Below are 25,123 nucleotides of genomic sequence, written 5' to 3'. Positions count from 1 at the left end.
GAAGAAGAGTGAATTCCCTTGCTCTGTTCTTGAGCTAGGATGTCCATCTTTTCTTGCTCTTGACCATTAAAAGCTTCTGCTTCTCCGATTCTCAGAGTCTGGGACTTACACCTGCAACCCCCCGGTTCCCAGGCCTTCCACTTAGGACTGGGAGTTACACCATCGGCTCCCCTGGTTCTTACGTGTTCCAACCCGGGCTGAATTATACCACCAGCCTTCCTGCCTCTCCAGCTGGCAGATAGATTATGGGACTTCCCAATCTTCATAACTGCATGAGCCAATTCCTATAATCTCTCTCTCTCTTTCTTTATATATATATATATATATATATATATATATATATATATAAAATTGGTTGTTTCTCTAGAAAATCCTAATGCAGACATTATATATAAAACTATAGAATGTGACTAGGACTAAAACCATATTTAGAGGAAAATCAACAACTGAAATATTTTTTATAATTAAACAGCAAAGAATTAAAAGACAGTATCCTGGGGCACCTGGGTGGCTCAGGCAGTTAAGTGTCTGACTCTTGATTTTGGCTCAGCTCATGATCTCATGGTTCATGGGCCCGAGCCCTGCATTGGACTCTGCACTGACAGTGTGGAGCCTGCTTGGGCTTCTTTCTCTCTCTCTCTCTCTCTCTCTCTCTCTCTGCCCCTCCCCCGCTTGCACTCTCCCAAAAATAAACACATAAACAAATGAATGAATGAATGAATGAATGACATATCCTGAATATTTATTGAAAGCTTATCCTGTGTAAGGCCTGAACAATACATCTCTCATTTAATCTTCTTAGCACTGCTGAGATGGGTACTGGTTTTTGCCCTTCATAGTAAGTAGATATTTTGCCCTTACCTTCCTGAAATGTTCAGAAATTTAATCAGACACATCCACACAATGTTCTAACTAGGATGTCTGTTTCCAAGATTTCACATATTTCTTGATTCGATGTCACAAGTACTTATTGGTGCGTGTTACATATGGGACAGTATCACAAGGCAACGGGTAACGGATGTTCTCTACCCTGCAAAACCCGGCTGTGTGTGTACGCTACAGATGAGGGGGAGGATGTGGCTCACGCTATGATCACAACTAAGCCTACTAGCTAAACTTGCCTGTAGGAAATGCTCAGAATGATGCATGAAGCTGGCACCACGGCCGCAGGGAGTAAAGTGATCCCACCTTTGGGTGGGAGCAGCAGTCAACTGTGGCACTTGCTGCCATAGCTGTCGGAAGTGCTTCTGAGTTGTTCAAACCATCAGTTAATGTGATTGAAGCAGGAAGAGCATACACATTTCCACTTTATTAAAATATTGCATAGATACAGAGCAGTTGGGCACATCCATTCTAAGGCACTGTTCTGGTTTGAATGCAAGTCCACAAGAGAGAAAAGAGAAGCCATTACATTCCGTATTTTTCATCTCTACATTCAGACTCCTCCTGTGTTACATGTTTATTGCTACTGGGATGTCAATTTTAACCCCACACTTATAGCAGCATCATACAGGGACCTGGATGACAGGAATTAAAGATACGTCCTGGCTGTAGCACGTGATATGCTTTGGCACTTAATTACAAACTCTCTTGCATTGTTCTCCATTTATTTCCCAACTCTTGTTTAACTAACGATACTATAAACTCCTTATGAACCGGACTCACGGATTCGTGTCTTGACTAGTTTCCATTAAGCCTAGAACAGGACCAATTAGGCACAGAGTACTTGCCCCCGAAATACTTATTTTCAACATCACTTCCGAGAACTTCAGTGGAATAGAACAAAATACACTTTCCCTACTCCTAGTTTAGGGAAAGAATGACTGGTGTCTTCATAAAGGGAAAATACTTGAATGTCCTACTTCTTGTATTTTATAACAAGGAACTAGGCTGAATGAATATTTTCATGTATTAACAGCTATAACTGACAAAGAGAGTTCCTCCCTTGCTACAGGAATTTGAGTCCTTACCACGATTATACAATGTTTATATAAGTAGCAATATGCATGTGTGATTATAAGTAAAATTCAAAGAGGTTGAGAATCACTGAACGACTGATAAATTATCTCGATTGGTGACCCTCACCTCCTTAAAATGATGTGTGTGTTATATAAAAAAATGTATATACGTAAAGAATTTTTCATAACACCCTTGAAACAACTGAAGATAACTAGGCTTGGGAGCAACAAAACTATACTGATAGCTATAGAAATGGTTAAAGGCGGTGTGTTCCAAGGAATGTTTGCAGAATACTAGTTCTGTGGGTTATTACCGGGTATACATGAAAAAGGGTTCTGGGCGTCAAATAAGTTTAGAAAACACTCAGCCAAAAGAGGTGCTTTTTCTGCCTTTACCGGAGGACCTCTCAGAGATCCTTGTATGCTGATGTGCATTGTGTATCTAGAAAAGTGGAGACAGCAGGGATTCCCGAACTTATTTGTAAAATATCTTGTAGAACTAAGTGCTCTATGACACACGGTTAGGGGGACACTGAATTAAAGAATGGGCAAAATCTTAAAAGCACGGAGAGACACATCGGTGAATACCAAAGGACAGTAAAAAGCCACAGACACTGGTTTCGCAATCTAAATTAAGTTAGATTCTACTTGTATGACATCAATTGTCCAAGGGATTCTTCCACAAAGAGCTTAGTTATTCTGTGAACAAAATAAATCATCAAGTTGATACTCAGCTCTAAGCAGCATCACCCCAGACCGCCAACTAAACAGACTAGCAAACTTTGCAAAATTCATAAGTAAAGGTTAAAATCTTAATTTCCTTCGACATAAACAATCTCAATGGAAATAACCCAGTTCTTACCAGGCAAATGTGTTCTCGACACATTTTTATTATTTGACAAAATACACTGTCTCCTTGCTTACTACTTAGAGGACACATATAAAGCTTTGCACGAACATCATCCCCTTTCATAATGACAGCAGAATAATTATGGTGCTGCTTTAGTAGTTATGTTGATAGACATGATCATCCATCATATTGACCCTACTCTGAAAAGGATTGTCATCAATTCTATGCTTTATGCTTATATCTATGACATAGTTGGCTTAGGACACAAAACATTTCATTGTAAAAAAAAAAAAAAGGAAGAGAGCATAAATCAAATCTGGGAATGTTGCAAGAGTAGACAGATAGTCTAGAATTCATATACTTTGGAAGAAGGGCTTTTTAAATAGTTTTTAAAACCTGTTCTCATAAGCTCAAACAAAAAAGATTCTTCCAAGGCAAACAGGCTGCTGTTGGTTAACTTTTTTTTTTTTTTAGTTAGTGTCAATCTCTGTGGGAACCTGTTCTCTTCAAGATTCTTAAAGAAGTCCTCTAAAGTGAGTGACCTGGTGCATAATAAGGCCTGCCCTCTGCCTGAAGCTTTTAGAACAGTGACTACACTTGTATGGCTTCTCCCCTGTGTGAATTCTTAAATGAATAACAAGGCTCGGTCTCTGTCTAAAGCTTTTCCCACAGTAATTACATTTAAAAGGTCTCTCTTCGGTGTGAGTTCTCTGATGCAAAGTAAGAGCTGTCAGTCTACTGAAACTTTTCCCACAACTGTGACATCTGTGAGGTTTTTCACCCGAATGAGTTTTCAGATGTCTTTTGAGACTCGATCCATGACAAAAGCTTTTCCCACACTCAAGACATTTGTAGGTTTCTTCTTCAGAATGCGTTCTCTGGTGCCCTATAAGGTGCGACCGTCGAGTGAATCGCTTTTTACACACAGTGCATTCGTAGGGCCTCTCCCCGGTATGAAGCCGTTGGTGTCTATAAAGGTCTGAACTACGAAGGAATCTTTTTCCACACTCAGGGCATTTATGCGGTTCCTCTCCAGAGTGAATTCTCTGGTGCCCTGTAAGCTGCGACTTCCGCGCAAAACATTTTCCACACTGAGGGCATCGGTGAGGTTTGTCCCCTGGACTCTTTTTCTTCTGGGGTCTGGGGTCGAGAGGCTCTTCTAAGTTGGAATTCTCAGGTTTCTCTCCTGCAGAGGGGTTCGGATGATCCACCAGTTTTGTTAAATCTGTCTGTAGATCCTCCGGGGGACTTTCCCACTGATTTTCCAACTGTACATAGTCTTTTTGCAAAATGGGCCCATGGAGAGCATTCCCCTCTAAAGTAACAATAAATGGATACATATTCTCCAGTTTTTTCTGTTTTGAAGAATCTTCTTCATTTTCTATCCCCATCTCAAAACCTGAGAGAAGAAACAGAAACTGAAGATGTCACTGCGTCCCACAGAGAGGAACACGCGAGGGAAAAGGAAGGATTGTATTAAACCACCAGCAGGAATACAGAAACTCCTTGGTAGAATCCCAAACTCTTTACCCTGATGAAGGCCGAATTTTTCTTTTCTTTATTCCATGACATCAATGAACCATGACTTACCTATCTTGGAGTCAAATAACTGTTTCATTTCTTTGGAATCTTGTAGTTCCTTCACCCATGCCTCTTCTCGAGGCTCCAATGAAAAGTTCACGTCCAGCTTTGGTATTGGATACCCTGGCCATAAGAAAGATGAGAAGCAGAATAGTTTATGTCATCAAGGGTTTTCTCTGACGACATCTGGGACATGTGGCCGCTTAAGGTCTACTTTCTCCCCAATGACTACGACTCCACCCAAGATCTCTCACAAGAGACTCTCTTTTTTAAAGATAAAAACAAAACATGTGATGAGAGAACATCCTTTTGTGCTCAATTCAAGGCCATTCTCCTCTGTGGGAGGAGAGTAAACCATTTCTGTGTTGAAATCAACACACTACATGATTTCTATATCTAGTCTGATATTTATTCAGGTTAGAGCCAAAATAGGCAGTAAATCTTCATAGAGTTTTGGCGTATTTTGGCATAAAACTGAGAAATGCTGCTATTGATACCGAGTGAAGAGAAAGCTAAAAGTTGGGGTTAGGAGGGGCACCTGGGTGGCTCAGTCAGTTAAGCACGTGACCCTTGATTTCTGCTCAGGTCATGAACTCTTGGTTCGTGAGTTTGAGCCCCAAGTCGGGTTCTGTGCTGAGAGCTCAGAGCCTGCGTGGGCTACTCTCTCTCCCTCCCTCTCTGCCCCTCCCCCGCTCCTGCACATATGTGCGCCCTCTCTCAAAAATAAATACGCTGAAAAAATTAATAAATAAATGTATGGGTTATGAAACTATTTACTAGAATCTTTTCTATTGAGATTTTCAAATAAAATGGAAAATGACTAGGTTGCCAACAAGCAAAAGCAGGGTTTATGTTTATTTCAGGGGAAGCCTAGAAGTGCACTCTCTTGAAATTAACCCAAAAAACCATCCAACGGTATTTCTATCAGTCTAAGAACAACTAGAACAAGTTCCTACACTCACTGTCCCCATGTCCTACCACCTCTCTCCCCACTGACAGCTGCTGTGGCTCACATTCTCTTTCCACGACCTTTCCTCACCTTCCTCGGCTCTGGCAAAGTATATTGGTCTGCAATAAAGTGTGGGATGAAAACTGTTGCCTTGAAATCTAACTGCAGGATGCTGTTTAAACATCAGCAATATTTTTTAAAATAGTAGCATTATTAAAATACATTAGCAAAGGAATGAAAATTTACGTTTCAAAGCATTATGTCAAAACATAGGAAGGGGACTAAAATACCTTATTTTATATTTTCATGGAAAAAAGACCTTTTGCAATTAAGAATGACAAACAAAAATGCATTTCAAATACAATTTTGTTTAAGTTCACTATATTGTTGAGGTGCCCAGGGTGGCTCAGTCTGAAGTGTCTGGCTCTTGATTTCATCTCAAGTCAGGGTCTTGCTGTAAGTGAGTGTGAGCCCCAGATCGCTGGGGCCTCTCTCTCTGCCTCTCCCCCCATGTGCTCTCTCCTTCTCTCAAAATACATAAGCTTACAAAAAATGAAAAATAAATTCACTGCATTGTTTTTGTTTAGACTGCAAAGCGAAGAGTGGGATCAAAGGGTAACATGGCACAGGTCAAACAAAACTGGGGGTTCCAGATCAAAGGAAACCTGCCATGAGGGAAAACTGAAACTTGAAAGAGGCAGACTAGCAAAGGCCTCGGTGTAAAATGTGGATTTATAACCGAAATGTAGTCGGGGAGGTGGATTTCCAACATATCACGAGGAGCTCTGCAGACCTACTTCCCAATGAAACTAGTGACAATTATTAAAAATAAAAAAAACAGGGGGCGCCTGGGTGGCGCAGTCGGTTAAGCGTCCGACTTCAGCCAGGTCACGATCTCGCGGTCTGTGAGTTCGAGCCCCGCGTCAGGCTCTGGGCTGATGGCTCGGAGCCTGGAGCCTGTTTCCGATTCTGTGTCTCCCTCTCTCTCTGCCCCTCCCCCGTTCATGCTCTGTCTCTCTCTGTCCCAAAAATAAATAAAAAACGTTGAAAAATTTAAAAAAAATAAAAAATAAAAAAACAGGATGGGGCGCCTGGGTGGCTCAGTCGGTTAAGTGTCCGACTTTGACTCAGGTCATGATCTCACGGTTTGTGAGTTCGAGCCCTGTGTTGGGCTCTGTGCTGGCAGCTCAGAGCCTGGAGCCTGTTTCAGATTCTGTGTCTCCCTCTCTCTCTGACCCTCCCCCATTCATGCTCTGTCTCTCTTTGTTTCAAAAATAAATAAACGTTAAAATTTTTTTTTTAAATAAATAAAAAAACAGGGGCACCTGGGTGGCTCAGTCAGTTAAGCGTTATTTGGGCTCAGGTTATGATCTCACAGTTCATGGGATCGAGCCCCGCAATGGGCTCCATGCTGACAGCTAGGAGCCTGCTTGGGATTTTCTCCCTCCAGCTGCCCCTCTCCTGCTTGTGTTCTCTCTCTCAATAAATAAACAAACTTTTTAAAAAATTTAAAAAAATAAAACAAACATTGGTCCTAAGGGCCTACAGCAAACTAGGAAACATCTATTTTTTTTTAATCTTCTAAAATTCACAGGTAATAGGGAGATTCTTTTTTTAAAAAAGTTTATTTATTTTTGAGAGAGAGCCAGAGCATGAGCGGGGGAGGGACAGAGAGAAAGGGAGACACAGAACCCGGAAGCAGGCTTCAGGCTCTGAGCTGTCAGCACAGAGCCCGATGCAGGGCTCGAACTCAACTCGGAAACAGCGAGATCATGACCTGAGCCGAAGTCAGACCTTTAACCCACTGAGCCACCTAGGCGCCCTGGTAATAGGGAGATTCTTGAGGATTTAAACCACAACAGTTCTCTTTGGTGCCTCTCCCAGCTCCACTCTACACTGGCACAGGGACCGAGGCGGCCTCTCCCCCAGGAGGGCTATCTTCTTGGAAGGGGCAGGACCTCAGCATTTCTCATCCTACCCCAGCTACCCATTGTTGATTCTAAGGTCCAAACAATTGTGGCTGCAAGGTGGGGACAGCTTTTATCTGCCCAGTCTCTACTGGTGGCATGGAGGAGCTACCCTGGGTGTCCTATTGGTGACAACACTAGAGTACTCCCTGTCTGTCCTTGTAAGGCAGTTGTGATTATAAGACAGTGGTTCTAAGCCTGGAGATGCAACCCAAGAAGACCTGAGGGCCGGACCTAGTGCTCAGCTGGAAAGTGGCAGTTTCACTCAGAGATAAGCACACCATTTCCCCCACCTCCAGAGCAATGTATCAGAGATTTGGCCTCGGAGAAGCAGGCCTTAAAACAGGTAGCTCCTAATATATTCTCAAAAAAAAAAAAAAAAAAAAAACACCTGATTCATTTGCAACAGAGGATGAACATTTAAGCCTAAGGATATTCTAAAAAAGAGCACAGATTATAATGAAAGGCAACAGGAAAGAGTTTGATAGATTTATGGACTATACACCCTAAACCGCAGGCTGACTAGCTTGCCGAAGAGAAGTGGGAAAAAAGACAAGCTGGGAAGAGCCCTCCTGGGATCACAACAAATCTCAAAACCTGACCTCAGGAGCTAGCCCAACAAAGGTATCTGAAATTGACTAGATTGGTCCAGGGAGAAATTATGCTCCAGGGCATTGCTGAAAACAATAGAGCAATTAGCTGGAAATTAATGGCAGGGTCAGGTCAGGGAAAGAGGCAGCCAAAGAAAGCCCTGTAAAAGTGCTGCCTTTCCAGGGTGACTGTGTGCACATCCGAGACTGTGCTCCCTGAGGGGCAACATCAAAAGGTTAACATTTCACAGTGGACTAGAGTTGACTGAAGGAACGCAGCCATTACCAAACAAATAAGCAAACAAATAACAATAACAAGCCCTAGGGAGGGGAAAGAAGGACTCCGGAGTTGCTACAATGTTTTATCTAAAATGTCCAGTTTCCAACAAAACATGATGAGCCATGCATGTGGACAGGAAAGTATGACTCATACACTAGAAGAAAAAAAAGAGTGGAGACTGGACTCTGCCTATGTGAGTGACTAGATAGTGAATTTAGCAAAGACTTCAAAGTAGCCATTATGAGTATCCAAGAACGAAACCAATCCATGATTAAGGAAGTAAATTATGATGACAAACAGCATCACATCACATCACATCAAATAGAGAATATCAATAAGTAGAAAGTATAATAAGAATCCAGTGGAAATTCTGGAGCTGAGAAGTACCATAACTGAAATGAAAAATTCCCTAGAATTGCTCAAGAATGGATGTGAACTATCAGAACAATCAGTGAACTTGAAGACAGATCAGTAGAGATTATACTATCAGAAGAACAGAGAGAAAAAAAGAATGAAGGGAAGTGAATAGAGCCTCAGAGAAAAGTCGGGTACCACTAGGTGCCATTATACTAGATGTATAATGAGAGAACCAGGAGAGGGTGAGAGAAAGGAGCAGAAAAAAAAAAAAAACAAATTGAAGAAACAGTGGTGCCAAACTGCCCAAATGTGTTGAAAACACATTCATCTACACATCTCGGAAGCTAGATGAATTCCAAGCAGGACAAACACAAAGAGATCTTCAAACAGACATATCAGAGAGCCTGGGTGGCTCAGTCAGTTAAGCATCAAATTCGGCTCAGGTCATGATCTCTGGGTTTGTGAGTATGAGCCCCACATCAGGGCTCTCTGCTGTCAGCACAGAGGAGCCTGCTTGGGATAATCTGTCTCCCTCTCTCTCTCTCTCTCTCTGCCCCTCTCCTGCTCTCTCTCAAAAATAAACATTTTAAAAAACCAGACATATCATAGTAGAAATCCTAAAGGTCACATAAAAAGAAGAAAACCTTGAAAGACAGCAAGAGGAAAATGACTTGTCACTTACAAGGGAACTCCAATAAAATTAAAGGCCGCGCGAGTTCTCACTAGCAACACTGGAGGCCAGAAGACAGTGGGACAACATATTCAAAGTGCTCAAAGAAAAATGAGAAATTATATCCAGAAGAGCTATCTGTAAAAAATGAATTGTGAGGGGCGCCTGGGTAGCTCAGTCGGTTAAGCGTCCAACTTCAGCTCAGGTCATGATCTCACCATTCATGAGTTCGAGCCCCACGTCGGGCTCTGTGCTGACAGCTCAGAGCCTGGAGCCTGCTTTGGATTCTGTGTCTCCCTCTCTCTCTGCCCCTCCCCCTCTCATGCTCTGTCTCTGTCTCCAAAACAAATAAACATTAAAAAAAATTAATCTGGAATAACAATATTTCTAATAAACAAAAACTGAGAGAATTCATTGGCAGAAGTCTTGCCTAACAAGAAATACTAAAGGCAGTTCCTCAGTCTGAAAGCTACTGATTCCAAATGGGAATTCAAATCCACACGAAAAAACAAAGGGCACAACAAGAGAGGGTAATTATAAAAGACGGTATAAATACTAATTTCTGCTCCTTTCTTCTCTTAAAAGACTGAGAGAGAGATAGAGAGAGAGAGAGAGAGAGAGAGAGAGAACAAACGAGCAAGCAGGGGAGGGGCAGAGAGAGAGGGAGACACAGCATCTGAAGCAGGCTCCAGGCTCTGAGCTGTCAGCACAGAGCCCGACGCGGGGCTCCAACTCATGAACCCTGAGATCATGACCTGAGCCGAAGTCAGTTGCTTAACTGACTGAGCCACTTAAGTGCCCCTCTTCTCTTAAAAGATTTTAAAAGCAGTGTATAGAACAATATATATGTAGTGCACTGTTGGGCAAATAATCTGTAGAAATGTAATATATTTGCCAATAACAGCACAAATGAGGTGGATGAGCGCAAAACTGTATGGGGGTAAAAAAATGACTGTAATTAATAACTAAAATCCACAGGAAAGATGAAGAAAACCAGAAATATAAATAATGTTAATACAACAAAAGTCATAATATCTATTTGTATTTCTTTCTTCTCTAGCTCTTTTAGAAGGCTTAAAATTATATAAAGTAATATCTTTAACAATGTATTTTTGGGTTTCTAACATTTTTTTGAGGTTTTAACATTTTTAATGCAATATGTATGATAGTAACACCACAAAAAAGGAAGAAAATAGAGGTATATATAAGAAATATTTCTATATTTTACTAGCATGAAATTAGTATAAATCTAAATCTGATTACGTTAAGATGTACATGCTAATCTCTAGAGTAACCACTAAGGAAATAATTTTTAAAAAATAGTGAAAATTGATTAAGTAAAGTGCTACATTCAAAACATTTACTCAGTGCAAAAGAAAGCAGCAAACGAAGGACAGAGAAACAAAAAAGATATGAGAAATATAGAAAACAAAAAGTAAAATCACAGATGTAAGTTACACCATATCAAAAATCAGGTTAAACATAGATGCATTAAACAACTCAATCAAAAGGCAGAGATCATCATACTAGGTTTTAAAAATCCATCTACATGCTGTCTACAGGAGACACACTTTAGATTCAAAGATACTAACTGAAAGTAAAGGGATGGAAAAAGATATATCATGCAAATAACAACCACAAGACAGCCAGACTGATTACACTAATATCATACAAAATGGACATCAAAACAAAAAAGCTTCTAGAGATAAAAAGGATCAGTTTATAATGGTAAAATGACAAATCAGGAAGATATAACAATTCTAACCATACATGCACTTAAAAACAGAGTACCAAATACATGACTGCAAAAACTGACAGAAAGAGTAAAAGAAATAGACAACTGAGCAGTAGCAGAGACTTAAATACCTCTTTGCACTACTGGATAGAATATCTAGGCAGAAGATCAATAATAGAAGACAAAAAATTATAATCCTACTAAATGTCACAGACATTTATAGAACATTCCACCCAAGAAGTACAGAATATGTGTTCTTCTCAAGTGCACATGGAAAATTCTCCAGGGCAGTCAAGATGCTATACCATAAAACAAATGTTCAAAAATGTGAAAGGATCACAATTACAAAGTATATTCTCCCACCAAAACAGAATGAAGTTAGAAAAAAATAACAGAAGGGTGCCTGGGTGGCTAGGTTGGTTAAGTGTCCGACTCTTGATTTCAGCTTAGGTCTTGATTTCAGGGTTCTGAGTTCAAGCCCTGCATTGGGCTTCACGCTGGGTATGGAGCCTACTTAAAAAAGAAATAACAGAAAGAAATTTGAGGACTTCATAAATACAAGGTCATTAAACAACACACTCTTAAATAAATAATCAATCATAAAAAAATCAAAAGAGAAATTAGAAATACTTTGAGATAAATGAAAATGAACACACAATATACCAAAACTTAGGAATGTACCTAAACCACTGCTTAAAGGGAAATTTATAGCTATGAATGCCTATATTGAAAAGAAAGAAAAATCTGAAATTAATAACCTAACTTTGCACCTTAAAATATTAGAAAAATAAGAGCAAACAAAACCTAAAACAACCAGAAGAAAATAATAAAGATTAGAGCAGGATTTAATGAAACAGAGAACGGTAAAACAATAGAGAAAATCAATAAAACCAAGGTTGGTTCTTTGAAAAAAATTAACAAAATTGACAAATCTTCAGCTAAACTGACCAAGAAAAGAAGAAAGAAAACTCAAATTACTATAATCATAAATGAAAGGGGAACTATTACTACTAACCTTACAGAAATAAAAAGGATTATAAAGGAATAGTATGAACAACTGCACAGAAACAAATTAGATAAATGAAATGCATAAATTCCTGGAAACACAAAAACTACCCAAAATTGATTCAAGAAGAAATATAAAATCAGAATAGACCTATAACAAGTAAAGGTACTGAATTAGTAATCAAGACACTTCTCACAAAGAAAAGCCCAGGTCTGGATGATTCAGTGGTGAATTCTACCAAACATTTAAAGAATTAACACCGATTCTACATAATCTCTCACTGAAAACAGAAGAGAATGGAACACTTTCCAACTCACTGTACTGGCATAAGGAAAGAAAAATGTATCAGTGGAATAGAATTGATAAGCCAGAAATAGCCTTGTCATTTATTGTCAATCCATTTTTGAGAAAGGTACCATGACAATTCAATGGGGAAAGAATAGTTTCCTCAACAAATGGTGCTGGGCCAACTAGATATGCACATGTAAAAGAATGATGCTAGTCCCATTTCTCACACCATATACAAAAGTTAATTCATAATGGATCAATGATCTAAATTTAAGAGCTAAATCCACAAGACTCTTAGAAGGAAACATAAGTACAGGGGCACCTGGTGGCTCAATTGGTTGAGCATCCAACTTTTGATTTTGGCTCAGGTCATGATCCCAGGGTCATGGGATTGAGCCCTCTGCTGGGCTCTGCATTGAGCCTGGAGTCTGATTAAGATTCTCTCTCTCTCTCTCTCTCTCTCTCTCTCCCTCTGACCCTCCCCTGACTCACACTTTCTCTCTCTCTTAAAAAAAAAAAAGAGGGGCACCTGGGTGGCTCAGTTAGTTAAGCATCTGACTTTGGCTCCGGTCATGATCTCACAGTTCGTGGGTTCAAGCCCCATGTCCAGCTCCACGCTGTCAGTGTGGAGCCTGCTTGGGATTCTCACTATCTCCCCTCTCTCTGCCCCTCCCCTGTTCGTGCTTTCTCTCTCTCTCAAGAGAAATAAACTTTAAAAATATATTTAAAAAAAGAAGGAAACATGGCTATAAATCTTCATGACCTTGAATTAGGCAACAGTTTCTTAAATGTGACATCCAAGGTATAAACAACAAAAGAAAAAAAAACAGAAATTCTTCACAAACACATCCAAAAAACAGAAAAGGAACAAAGACTTTCCCACTCAGTCTATGAGGCCAATAGTACCCTGATAACAAAACCAGATAAAGACAGGACCAAAAAAAAACACCTACAGACAGTATCTCCGATGAAAATAGATATAAAAATCTTCAACAAAATACTAGCAAACCAAATCCAGCAACATATAATATGAATTATACACCAGGATCAAGTAATCCATTTGCATCAGGAATGCAATGTTGGTTTAACATTCAAAAGTTAAGGAAATACACCATTACAAGAGAATAAAAAGTAAAACCATGATCATCTCAATAGACGCACAAAAAGCATGTGACAAAATTCAAGAGTTTCTTGATAAAAACACTCAATAATCCATGAATAGAAGGGAACTTCCTCACCCTAATAAAAGGAATCAAGGAAAGGCCCACAGCTAACATCATAAATAACAGTAAAAGACTAAATGCATTTCCCCTGAGATCAGAAACAAGACAAGGATGTCCGGTCTCACCACTTACATTGAATATTGTACTGGAGGTTCTAGCCAGGGTAATTTGGCAAGGAAAAGGAAGAAAAGGTATCTAGATTAGAACAAGATAAGTAAAGCTATCTCTTTTTTCAGATGACATAATCTTTGATATAGAAAATCCTAAGGAACCCACTAAAAAATAATTTGAACTATTAAACAAGTAGGATTACAGGACACAAGATCAATATGCAAAAATTAATTATAATCCTATATAGAGAGATATTAAGTTTATTTATTTTGAGAGAAAGAGAGCACATGCACGGGAAGGGCAGAGAGAGAAAGGGAGAGAGAGAATCCCAAGCAGGCTCCATGCTCAATGCATAGCCCAATGTGGGGCTAGAATTCACAAACCGTGAGATCATGACCTGAGCTGAAACCAAGAGTCAGATGCTTAACCGACTGAGCCACCCAGGCGCCCTGTAATCCTATATATTTTTAATGAACAACCCAAAAATGAAATTAAGAAAACAGTTCCTCTGGAAAAACCATTAAAAAGAATACTTGGGAACAAATTTCATAACAGCAGTATAAAAACTTATACTTGGGCAACTATAAAAAATGTAAAAAAAAAAAAAAATGAAAGAAAATCTAAATAAATGGAAAAGCACCACATGTGTATGCATCACAAATTTAACACTGTTAACATGGCAATACTCCCCAAACTTATCTACAGATTCAACACAACCCCTATGAGAATCCCAACTGACTTCTTTGTAGAAACTGATAAGCTGATGCTAAATATCACATGGAATTGTATCAAACTCAGAGCAGCCAAGACAGTCTTGAAAAACAAAAGCAAAATTGGAGCCCTCACACTCTCATATTTCCAAACTTACTGGAAAGCAATAATAAAGACAGTGTGGTATTTCCATAAGAATAGACATATAGATCACTAGACTAGAGCTGACCGTCCAGCAGTAAACCCATATACCTGTAGTCAACTGATTTTGGACAAGAGTTTCAAGTCCATTCAATGTGAAAAGAATGAGCCTTTTAGCAAACCATGCTGAAACAACTGAATATGCGAGAATATATGTAAATATACATATTATTTGGGCCGCTACTGTGCAACTTATACAAAAATTAATTGAAAATGAATCAAAGCATTAAATGCAAGCTAAAACTATAAAACTCTTAGGAGAAAATTTAGGGGTAAATTTTCATGACCTTGTATCAGGCAATGGTTTCTTAGGTATGACATAAAAAGCACAAGCAACAAAACAAAAAATAGTTAAACTGGACCGCATCAAAATTAAAAAAAAAAAAAAAGAACTTTTGCGCTACAAAGGACACTATTAAGAAAGTTAAAAGACAGTCACAAAACATGAAAGACTACTTATAAGTCATATATCTAATAATAGACTTTTATCTAGAATATAAAAAGATCATACACAACTCAGTAATAAAAACACATATAATCCTACTTAAAAATAGGCAGGGGTGCCCAGCTGGCTCAGTTGTTAGAGCATCCAACTCTTGATCTCAGGGACCGGAGTTCAAGGCCCAGGTTGAGTGTGAAGCCTACTTAAAAAAAATAAAAAAATAAAAAACAAAAATAGGCAAAAAATCTAAATAGGCATTTCTCCAGTGAAGATACACAAACGCCCAATAAGCCCATGAAACGATGCTCAACACCATTATAGTCTTTGAAGAAACACTTCACACTCACTAAGATGGCCAGAATAAAAATCTCAGATTCTTCTCAAGTGCATATGAGACAGTTTCTGGGATGCAGACGGTATGTTAGGCCACAAATTCGTTTCTATATATTTAAAAACACAGATCTCATTCAAAGTACTTACTCTGACCACAATGGAATGAAGTTAGAAATCAGAACAGAAGGAAAACTGGAAAATTGACAAATTTGTGAAAATTAAATAACACCCTGTTAAATAACCAATGGATGCAAGAAGAAGTCACAAAGAAAATTAGAAAATACTTAGAGATCAATGAAAATGAAAATGCAAAGTGCCAAAACTTTTGAGACATAATGAATGCAGGGCTAAGAAGGGAATTTATAGCTATAAATACTTACATTAGTAAACAAAAAAAGCCCAAAACAGTAACATAACTTTACAACTTAAGGAACTAATAAGAAAAGAAAAACACTAAGCCCAAAGCAGAAGGAAGGAAACAATAAAGATCAGTCAGAAATAAACAAAATAAAGACTAGAAAGACAATAGAGAAAATCAATGAAACCAAACATTGGCTTTTTGAAAAGATGAATGAACTTGACAAACCTTTAGCCAGATGAACTAAGACAAAGAGACAAAGAGAAAGAAGGCAAAAATTGTTAAAATTAAAGTCGGGATATTTCCAATCATTCTACAGAAATAAAAACAATTACAAGACAGCACTATGAACAACCGTATACAAACCAATTGGATCACCTAGATGAAATGGATAAATTACCAGAACCACAAAACCTACCAAGACTACATAACAAAGAAACAGAAAGATCTGAATAGACCTATTCAGTAAACTAGTAAAGAGAGTGAAGCAGTAATCAAAAATCTCCTGACAAAGAAAAGCCCTAGACCTGATGGCTTCACTGGTGGATTCTACCAAACATTTAGGGAAGAACTAATACAAATCTTTCTCAAACTTTTCCAAAAAAAAATGAAGGGGAGGAAACACTTTCCTCATCCTCTGAGGCCAACATTACCCTGATACCAAAGCCAGAAAAGACACTATAAGAAAATGACACAACAATATCCCTTATGAACATTGATACAAAAAACCCTGAACAAAATATTAGCAAACTGAATTCAGCAACATATTAAAAGGATTATATAACATGACCAAGTGATATTTGCTTCTAGAATGCAAGGCTGCTTCAACATATGAAAATCGGTCAATGTAATATACCACCTTAACAGAATGAAGGGAAAAAACACACCATTTCAAATGATGTGGAAAAAGCATTTGATAAAATTCAACATCCTTTCATGATAAAACAAAAAAACCCACTCAACACAATAGGAACAGAAGGAAATTACTTCCACATAAATAAAAGCCATATATGAAAAACCCACAGGGAACATCACACTCAGTGGTAAAAGGCCGAAAACTTTCCCTCTAAGTTGAGGTAGAAGGCGAGGATGCCTGCTTTGGCCACTCTGTTCAACACAGTACTGAAACTTCTAGCCAGAGAAATTAGGCAAGAAAAAGAAGTAAAAGGAATTCAAATTGAAAAGGAAAAAGTAAAATGATCTCTATTGGCAGATTATATGATCTAGTATATAGAAACCTTGAAGATTCCATTAAAAAACTGTTAACATAAATAAATGAATTCATCAAAGTACCAGGATACAAAATGAACCTGCAAACATCAGTTCCATTTCTATATACTAACGATGAACAATGAACAATTCCAGAAATTGTGAAAACAGTTCCATTTACAATAGCATCGGAAAGAATAAAATACTTAGGAATTAAGTACATCAAAGACTTGTACCACAAAAATGACAAAGCATTGGTAGAATAAATTAAAGAAGATATAAATAGGAGTGCCTGGGTGGCTCAGTCGGTTGAGCATCTGACTTTGGTTCAGGTCATGATCTCGTGGTGAGTTTGAGCCCCACATCGGGCTCTGTGCTGACAGCTCAGAGCCTGGAGCCTGTTTGATTCTGTGTCTCCCTCTCTCTCTGCCCCTCCCCTGCTCGCACTCTGTGTGTCTCTCTCTCTCTCAAAAATAAATAAATATTTCTTAAAACAAAAAAAAATAAAGAAAGAAGATCACATCCCATGTTCATGGATTGGGAGACTTGATACTATTAAGATGTCAATACTACCAAAAGTGATCTGCAGATTCAATACAATCTCTATGAAAATTCCAATGGTACTTTGTTTGCGTTAATAGCAAAACCCATACCTAAAATGATATGGACTCTACAGGGATGCCCAAACGACAAAAATTCGTGGAAAGGAAGAACAAAGCTACAGGACTCACACTTCCTGATTTCAAAACTTACTAGCATATAGACTAATGGAACAGAACAGACAGCCCATACATAAACCTTAATATATATGGTGAAATGATTTTTAACAATGATACCAAGATTATTCAATGGAGAAACAATACTTTTTTCAACAAATGGTGCTGGAAAAACTGGATATGTGTGTGCAAATGAATGAAGTTAGAACCTTACACAACAGCACGTGCAAAAATTAACACAAAACAGATCAAAAACCTAAAGTCAGGACCTAAAATTATGAAACTCTTAGAAGAAAACATAGGGGAAAGCTTCATGACACTGGATTCGGCAATTATTTCTTGGATATGACACCTAAAGTATAGACAACAAAAGAAAAGGTAGACACAGAGTAGCTCATGAAAAATTTAAAAATTTATCCATCAAAAGACAGTTTCAGCAGAGTAAAAAGGCAACCCACAAATGGGAAGAATATTTGCAAATCATATCTGATAAGGGATTAGTATCTAGAATATATAGAGAATTCTAAAATTCAACAACAAAGCACATTCCGTTTTTGAAATGTACAGGGGGAAATAAACTTTAAAAAAAAATGGGGCACCCGGGTGGCTCAGTCGGTTAAGTGTCCAACTCTTGGTTTGGGCTCAGGTCATGATCCCGTGGTTTGTGAGTTCGAGCCCAGTGGCAGACTCTATGCTGACAGCATGAAGCCTGCTCGGGATTCTCTGTCTCTCCCTCTCTCTGCCCCTCCCCCACTCATGCTCAGGCTCACGCTCGCTCTCTCAAAATAAACAAATAAACCTTAAAGAAAAAGAAATGTTCAAGGATTTGAATACACATTCTCCAAAGAAGATATACAAATGGCCAATAAGCACTTGAAAAGATGTTCCATGTCACTAACATTTGGGAAACACAATTCCAAATTACGGTGAGATACCACCTCACATCCATTAAGAATGCTACTATCACAGAACAGAAAATAACAAGTGTTGATGAGGATGTGGACAAATTAGAAAAGTTACGCACTGGGGCGCCTGGGTGGCGCAGTCGGTTAAGCGTCCGACTTCAGCCAGGTCACGATCTCGCGGTCTGTGAGTTCGAGCCCCGCGTCAGGCTCTGGGCTGATGGCTCGGAGCCTGGAGCCTGTTTCCAATTCTGTGTGTCTCCCTCTCTCTCTGCCCCTCCCCCGTTCATGCTCTGTCTCTCTCTGTCCCAAAAATAAATAAAAAACGTTGAAAAAAAAATTAAAAAAAAAAAAAAAAAAAAAAAAAAAGAAAAGTTACGCACTATTGACGGGAATGTAAAATGGTACAACTACTGTGGAAACCAGTGTGGCTGTTCCTCAAAAAATTAAAAACAGATGGGGCGCCTGGGTGGCTCAGTCGGTTAAGCGGCCGACTTCGGCTCAGGTCATGATCTCGCGGTCCGTGAGTTTGAGCCCCGCGTCGGGCTCTGTGCCGACAGCTCGGAGCCCGGAGCCTGTTTCAGATTCTGTGTTTCCCTCTCTCTGACCCTCCCCCGTTCATGCTTTGTCTCTCTCTGTCTCAAAAATAAATAAACATTAAAAAAAAAAAAAATTTAAAAAAAAAAATTAAAAACAGAATTGCCGTATGATTCAGCATTTCCACCTCTAGTTGTATGCCCAAAAGAAGTAAAAGCAGGGTCTCAAAGAGATATTTGCATACTAGCTAAAACATGGAAGAAAACTAAGCATACATTTACGGAAAATAGAGAAAATGCAGTAGGTACGTACAATGGCATATTATTTAGCCTTTACTTGGATGGAAATACTGCCATATGCTACAAAATGGATGAACCTTCAGAACATGTGTTAAGTGAAATAAGCCAGTCACAAAAAGACAAATACTGTATGATTCCATGTAGATGAGGTACGCAGAGTAGTCAAATTCATAGAGACAGAAAGCTGACTGGTGGTTTCCAAGGCTAGAGACATGGGCAATTATTTGTTTAAATGAGTATGGGGTTTCAGTTTTACAAGGTGAAAACAGTTATGGAAACAGATGTTAGTAGTGGTTTGACATTAATAATGCACTCAATACCACTGGACTATACACATCACAATGATTAAGATGGTAAATTTTATGTTATGTGCATTTTATAACAATAAAAACAACTGAAAAGGGGAAAACAGGCTTCTTGAGCAGGGTCATTAGCTTACAGGGTTTTTAATCCCATCTGATGTACCGTGCTTTGTTGTCAGCTCCTCCCAGAGAGGCGTCCCTCCTCCCACGCTTCATCACAGTGGTCCCCTTCCATCCAGCAGTGGGTGTTTCTGACCCACCCCCAGACCTGGAGAGCGCTTCAGCTCTCAAAGCACAAACCTCAGAAAGGAAATAAAACCCCTGCCTTACCGGGGTCCAGGAAGGGCTGGCACTCCTCAGCGGCACCATAGCTCAGCTCCTGCAGCCCTGCCTGTGGGATCCAAGGCTCTGCCACTGGGCCCTCCGGGGCAGGTCCCATTACTTGGAGTGGGGGTGACTCCAGGTGGATGTTTGGTGGTACGTGTGCCGTTCCCACCGGTGCCAGTTCTTCCAAGAGCATTTCCTGCCTATCGATCTGGGGCAAATGGCAGAACCCATCACTCTAAAGTCTAGACCAGCAATGCCCGGTAGCGACAGTGTGACCCGTGTACGTCATTTTGCTTTTGCAGTACCCGCATAAACAAAGAAGAAAGCGATGAAGTCAATCTTAATAACATGCCTCGGTTAACCCAGTACCGCTAAAATACCCTACGTTCAGAATGTAATCAACGCCAACCATTACTAGGGAGATATCTCACCTACTTTATTTCTCATGCTCAGTCTTCTGAATGTGGCCAGCGTTTTCCACTTAGAGCGCATCTCAGTTTGCACTGGCCACATCGCTAGCGCTCAAGGGCCACCCACACTTGGCCGGTGGCGGCCGTACTGGGCAGTGCACGATTAGGCCACAGGCACGTAAAATCTGCTATCGTAAGCCAAACCCAGAGGACAGAGAGAGGAAGGGAAACCATAAATTCCTTACGCCCTGGGGCGGGCGCAGGAAATTTTGCAAGGCTCCAGTTCAGTGAGGCTAACTGCACAGCCCCGTCAACACACAACACCGGGCACCTAAGGCCCAACTCGAAGCCCTTTCTCCCTCCTGCCACAGGTTCTGCCCTGTGCCCTTCTGAGCAGGGGACAGTAGCGCCACCACCACAGGCTGACGTGGCATGAAGGCAGGTGGCCGGCGGAACTCAGTGGGCAGAGACGGGAGTATAAACCGTTCACGGTGCGGCACTGCTCCGGGTCCCCGCCAACTCTGTAGTTCCCCCTCAAACTTCCATCCAGGTAAAAAGAACCTGTCAAGGACTTCACACTGGGGCTCATATACACACCAAATAGTGTTGCATATGGTAGCGTGACCTGAATTTTCTAGGAAAGCCCTACCTGGGAAATCAGACAACCACTGTACTCCTTGTTGTTCAGATTGACTGACACTCGTTGCCACTGTGGACAATCACACGACCAGCGGTGCCACCCAGTGTTTGAGCTGTCCCAGTCTGAACTGGTGGCTGTCGCCTTCCCGGTGACTTTATGCATAGATGCGGGCATCTGACAACTTCAAGTCTTCTGTGCAGTCAAGCCCGAAAAGGGAGTGTGTTCAAATGCTGATTCGATTATGGCAAACTATGTCCCCTTTCCTTGATTTCCTTTCTAGACTCCACCTGACCCGGGCTGGCAACATTTTCTTATAGTCATATATTAAATAATTACACTTTATGGGTCATGTTGGTCTATCACCTACACTTCTTGTATTTAACAACCTTTTAAAAAGGTAATAACCATTATTAGCTCATGGCCTGCATAAAAACAGGCCTGGCGCTGCATTTGGCCCACAGACCACTTATTGTAGTATTGTTTTTGATTTTGTGTGTATGTAAGGTTACATTATATGTAAATTTCATTTCAGGACAGCAGAAGAGACATTACTAAGTATTTGTTACAGAATAGAAGCTGGGTTTAATAGTTGAGAATCACGGAACCATTTGCCAATTCCAGCAGAAGGAAAAAATGAAAATCATTTCAGGGAAAGCGCGGGGTTGGAATTGAAGTGTCTGATCTAGTATCAGACGTCTCTGCTACTTCTGTCTAATTACCAAGATCCCAAACTCTTCTCACCTGCTGCTCTGGTATCTCAAGTTCTCTCTGTAAGTCTTCTATCAGCGACACAACTCTTTCTCTATTCTCTGGGCAATGTTCCCTCACCCAGGTCTCTATCTCCGTGGGCAGGATGGTTAGGAACTGCTCCAACACCAACAGCTCCAGGATTTGTTCCTTAGAGCGCATCTTTGGCTTGAGCCATTGACAGCAAAGCTCCCAGAGTTTGTTGAAGGCTTCATGAGGCCCGGCTGCTTCTTTGTACTGGAACTGCCTGAAGCGCTGGCGGAAGACTTCACAGTCCGCGTCATAGTCTTGAAACACAGAGCCCTGATTCAAGGAAGCCTGGATTGCACAACCCAGGGCCACAGCCATCGCCCCCTTCTGGCCGTGTGCAATTTCTCTGGGGCCTGAAGTCTCAGATTCCAGTATTTCTTTGTGTACGTGTGTCAAGGGGGAGCCACCCACAGCTGAGGACAGGACAAAAGGAGAAAGGAGAAACAGCAGTGATTACCAGAAGCCATACTTACTTCCCTTAACTTGTTTACATTCCGCCAAAGCCCTAAAGCAGCAGACCTTAATCTTTTCTGGTGATTCTGAGAATCTAACGAAGGCCAGGGAATCACTTCCTAGAAAAATACACATACACATCTAATGCTGCATCCATTTTCCAAACCTTTACAAAATGTTCTACGCCCTACACGGACCCTCTAGAACTGTGCTGCCCAATATGGTAGTCACAAGTCCCATGTGGTAGATTCAGTTCAAAGTCATTGAAATTAAAAATGCAGTCTCTCATTCATACTAGTCACATTTCAAGTGCTCCACAGACATCGCTGTAGCAAGTTCTACTCGATAGTGCGACTCTAGAATTCCATTGACCCAAGGCTAAGAACCTCTTCCCTTAAATGAACCACCCTAGATGTGCTGCCCTGTAACTATACTCCCAAACTAATACAAGCTATTTTGTGTCTCTGAATATATACAGGCCACAAAAGAAATAGGGGAGCAGTGGTGAACCACCCTGAAAGCCCCTGTGCTATTGAGGAACCCTTGGTTGCCTTAAATAACAGGCATCTTAGGAGAACCACACCTCCAAAGGCTCCAAATCTGCAACCTTTCATTCTTCTCCACTCAAGGCGTGTGTACTTCAGCCCACATCAGCGTGACCCTCATCCTGCTATGGCATGCCTGCTGGCTTTCTCATGAGAAAAAAACACTACATCAGGGCAGGCCATCAGCCATCTGGGCTGCATTAATTCTGAAGGCCACTGATGGCATTCATGTTGCTAAGTCCAAGTGCTGTTCTCGGCTTCCTGCATTTATTAGGTCAGGTAGCCCTCACCCAAAGAGAGGAGGTGGGGACTAGTATTATGCCATGAATTCAGATGAGGGAACTGAAAGTTGAGGCTCAGGAGGACTGAATAACTTGTCCCATGTCACCCAGTAAATGCCAGACAGAAATGGTGACAAGGTTAGAATGAACAGATCCCTGCAACGCTCATGTCTAAAAACATCCAAATGTTCTTAGGGCAATGCCTGAGGTCACAGACGTGTCTCAATACCAGCACCCACCCTAAGCTATGGGTCCTCTCTCTCTCTCTGCATTTGCCAAGATGCCTCAGGTACCTGTCCTCTTCCCTGGAGTGGGACAAAGAAAAAAATACTCATGATCTTCCTACCTAGTCATCCCAAATGTACACTGTGACCCTATCACCCCTTATCTCGATGGTAACCTGGACTTTAGCGGCAGACCATCCAGGCGGGATAACCTGCTCGCTTTGTGAGCCTGACACCCAGCGCTTCTGTCTGTAACATGAAAATGATGATAGCATCGATTTCACAAAATTTCCTGTGTCGGATGCAACTGCACGGAAGCGAACGACAGCATGCGGGGCACAGAGGAAGCACTCAGGAAAGGTTATTGTCCCCAGCACTGATTCCTAGAAAGCTTCCCCATCTCCCGCCTAGGCACCTAACCGTCGCTGGAGGGCATCCAGGAACTCGGCCGGCTGGGGCTGTGGACCCGCCCTTACCGTGCTCGGCCTCGCAGCCCGCAGCCCTCCCCAGACGCGCCGAACTCTCCACCACGTCCACCAGGGCCCTGACCGTCCCGCTGTCCCTCCGTCCGCCCTTCCGCAAAGAAACGTCACTGCACCCCGGGACTCACGGCTTCTCCCCAAAAGCCGCCAGAGCGAGCCTGCTCTCACCCGGCCCACGGATAGAGAGGTGTTTGCAGAGCGGGCACTCGGAGAAAAGCGAGGGGGGACACGTCGTGGGAACGTCTAAAAGCCAGTCACAAATCGGCTGCCTGGGGCGCGAGCATGGCCCCAGCGCGCTCCCGCCCACGATGTCCCGCCGCCTCGAGGGGCGATCCCGGTCTCGGACAACCTCGGGAAGGCCCGGCCCGGTCGCAGGGAGCGGTGGTGGGGTCCCGGCCGGACAGCGGCCCGCCGCCCGTCGCTCGCCCCTGCACACGCCGCGGGGTCAGAGCTGGCGATGGACGGTTGCCGTAGCCCCAGCAGGACCGGAGCACCTCCGCCCGCGCCCGCGCCCGCGCCCGCGCCCCAGGGACGGCCACGCCCTCTGGCCGTTCGGGGACTCACCGCCTCGGCGCCCACGGCTCTCCCAGGCTCCCCGGGGCAGCTGCGCAGGGCGCAGGCGCGCGCCCGCCTTTTGGACTACATTTCCCGGCAGGCCCCGAAACACCCGCCAGCCGTCTGGGCCCCTTAGCAAGCTGACGTGGGAGGGGTCGCCACTTCCTTGGCCTCCTCTGGGCCTCCAGCCGCTATGGAAGCCTTCCCATTTCCGGTCTTAAGTGCCTCTGCAGCCCAGGGGCTTGGGTGGGACGTTCCCGGTTCCTGATCCTAGGGAGGGCTTCTCTCCCGGTAACCCTAGAGAAATCAGAGCGGTGGGGACCTCCGTTAACTCTGTTAGGACTGGGTCACTGATTCCCAAACCTCTCTGTGCAGGAAGAATTTCTTGGGAGAGCCTGGGAAAATTTCAGATTTCTGGGCCCCTTCCCAACACCCTAAAGCATCGCAGCTTGCATGAGCTCGAGAATTCGCATTTTAACAACCTTTCCTGGGCTTATGACTCTGGTCAGGCTCTCACAGACCGCAGTGGCCTTGGGCTACCTTTCTAGTTTCTTCTCTTGAAGACCCGAGCTTCAACCTCGCTACCCTGTGTGCTCCTCTCCGCCTACCGCCGCCACCCGCGGGCTTCTGGGACTTTGGGTTCGCCCAGTGGCCCTGCCTCTTGTCTTCTGATTGGTGCCTCCCGAGCCCCGCGCTTGGGTCACATTTCCCCTCCTGGGTGAGTTGGCACAAGGCCAGAGGGGATGCTGTTCCTGGGAGATCTAGTCCTCACATTGGTCCTCGGTTAGTGCTGATGGTGTTCGGACGACAGACTTTAGTGCTGGTACTTCCCTCGTGGGACCAGGACCTAGTCC

General features: G+C 42.0%; 1 protein-coding gene across 2 annotated transcripts; it reads right to left on the bottom strand.

The window, feature by feature from the left end:
• Positions 1-1,289: 1,289 nt before the first annotated feature.
• ZNF449 (zinc finger protein 449) lies at positions 1,290-24,368 on the bottom strand. 2 transcript variants are annotated; one of them, XM_019439670.2, is made up of 5 exons: positions 24,279-24,368; positions 21,694-22,142; positions 19,906-20,110; positions 4,399-4,512; positions 1,290-4,207 (listed from the first exon to the last, which is right to left on the bottom strand). In XM_019439670.2, exons 2-5 carry the CDS (start codon positions 22,045-22,047, stop codon positions 3,324-3,326), a joined length of 1,557 nt encoding a protein of 518 aa, XP_019295215.1. In that variant the 5' UTR covers positions 22,048-22,142; positions 24,279-24,368; the 3' UTR covers positions 1,290-3,323. The 2 variants fall into 2 exon arrangements, with proteins under 2 accessions (XP_019295215.1, XP_019295214.1); XM_019439669.2 differs by lacking the exon at positions 24,279-24,368 and adding an exon at positions 23,843-24,222.
• Between the last annotated feature and the right edge of the window lie 755 nt (positions 24,369-25,123).

Source organism: Panthera pardus, unplaced genomic scaffold (genome assembly GCF_024362965.1).
Source record: "Panthera pardus isolate Hobbes unplaced genomic scaffold, ASM2436296v1 HiC_scaffold_27, whole genome shotgun sequence".
Taxonomy (NCBI): domain Eukaryota; kingdom Metazoa; phylum Chordata; class Mammalia; order Carnivora; family Felidae; genus Panthera; species Panthera pardus.
Note: the sequence above shows the minus strand (reverse complement) of the source record. Positions and strands in the feature narration are given on the sequence as shown.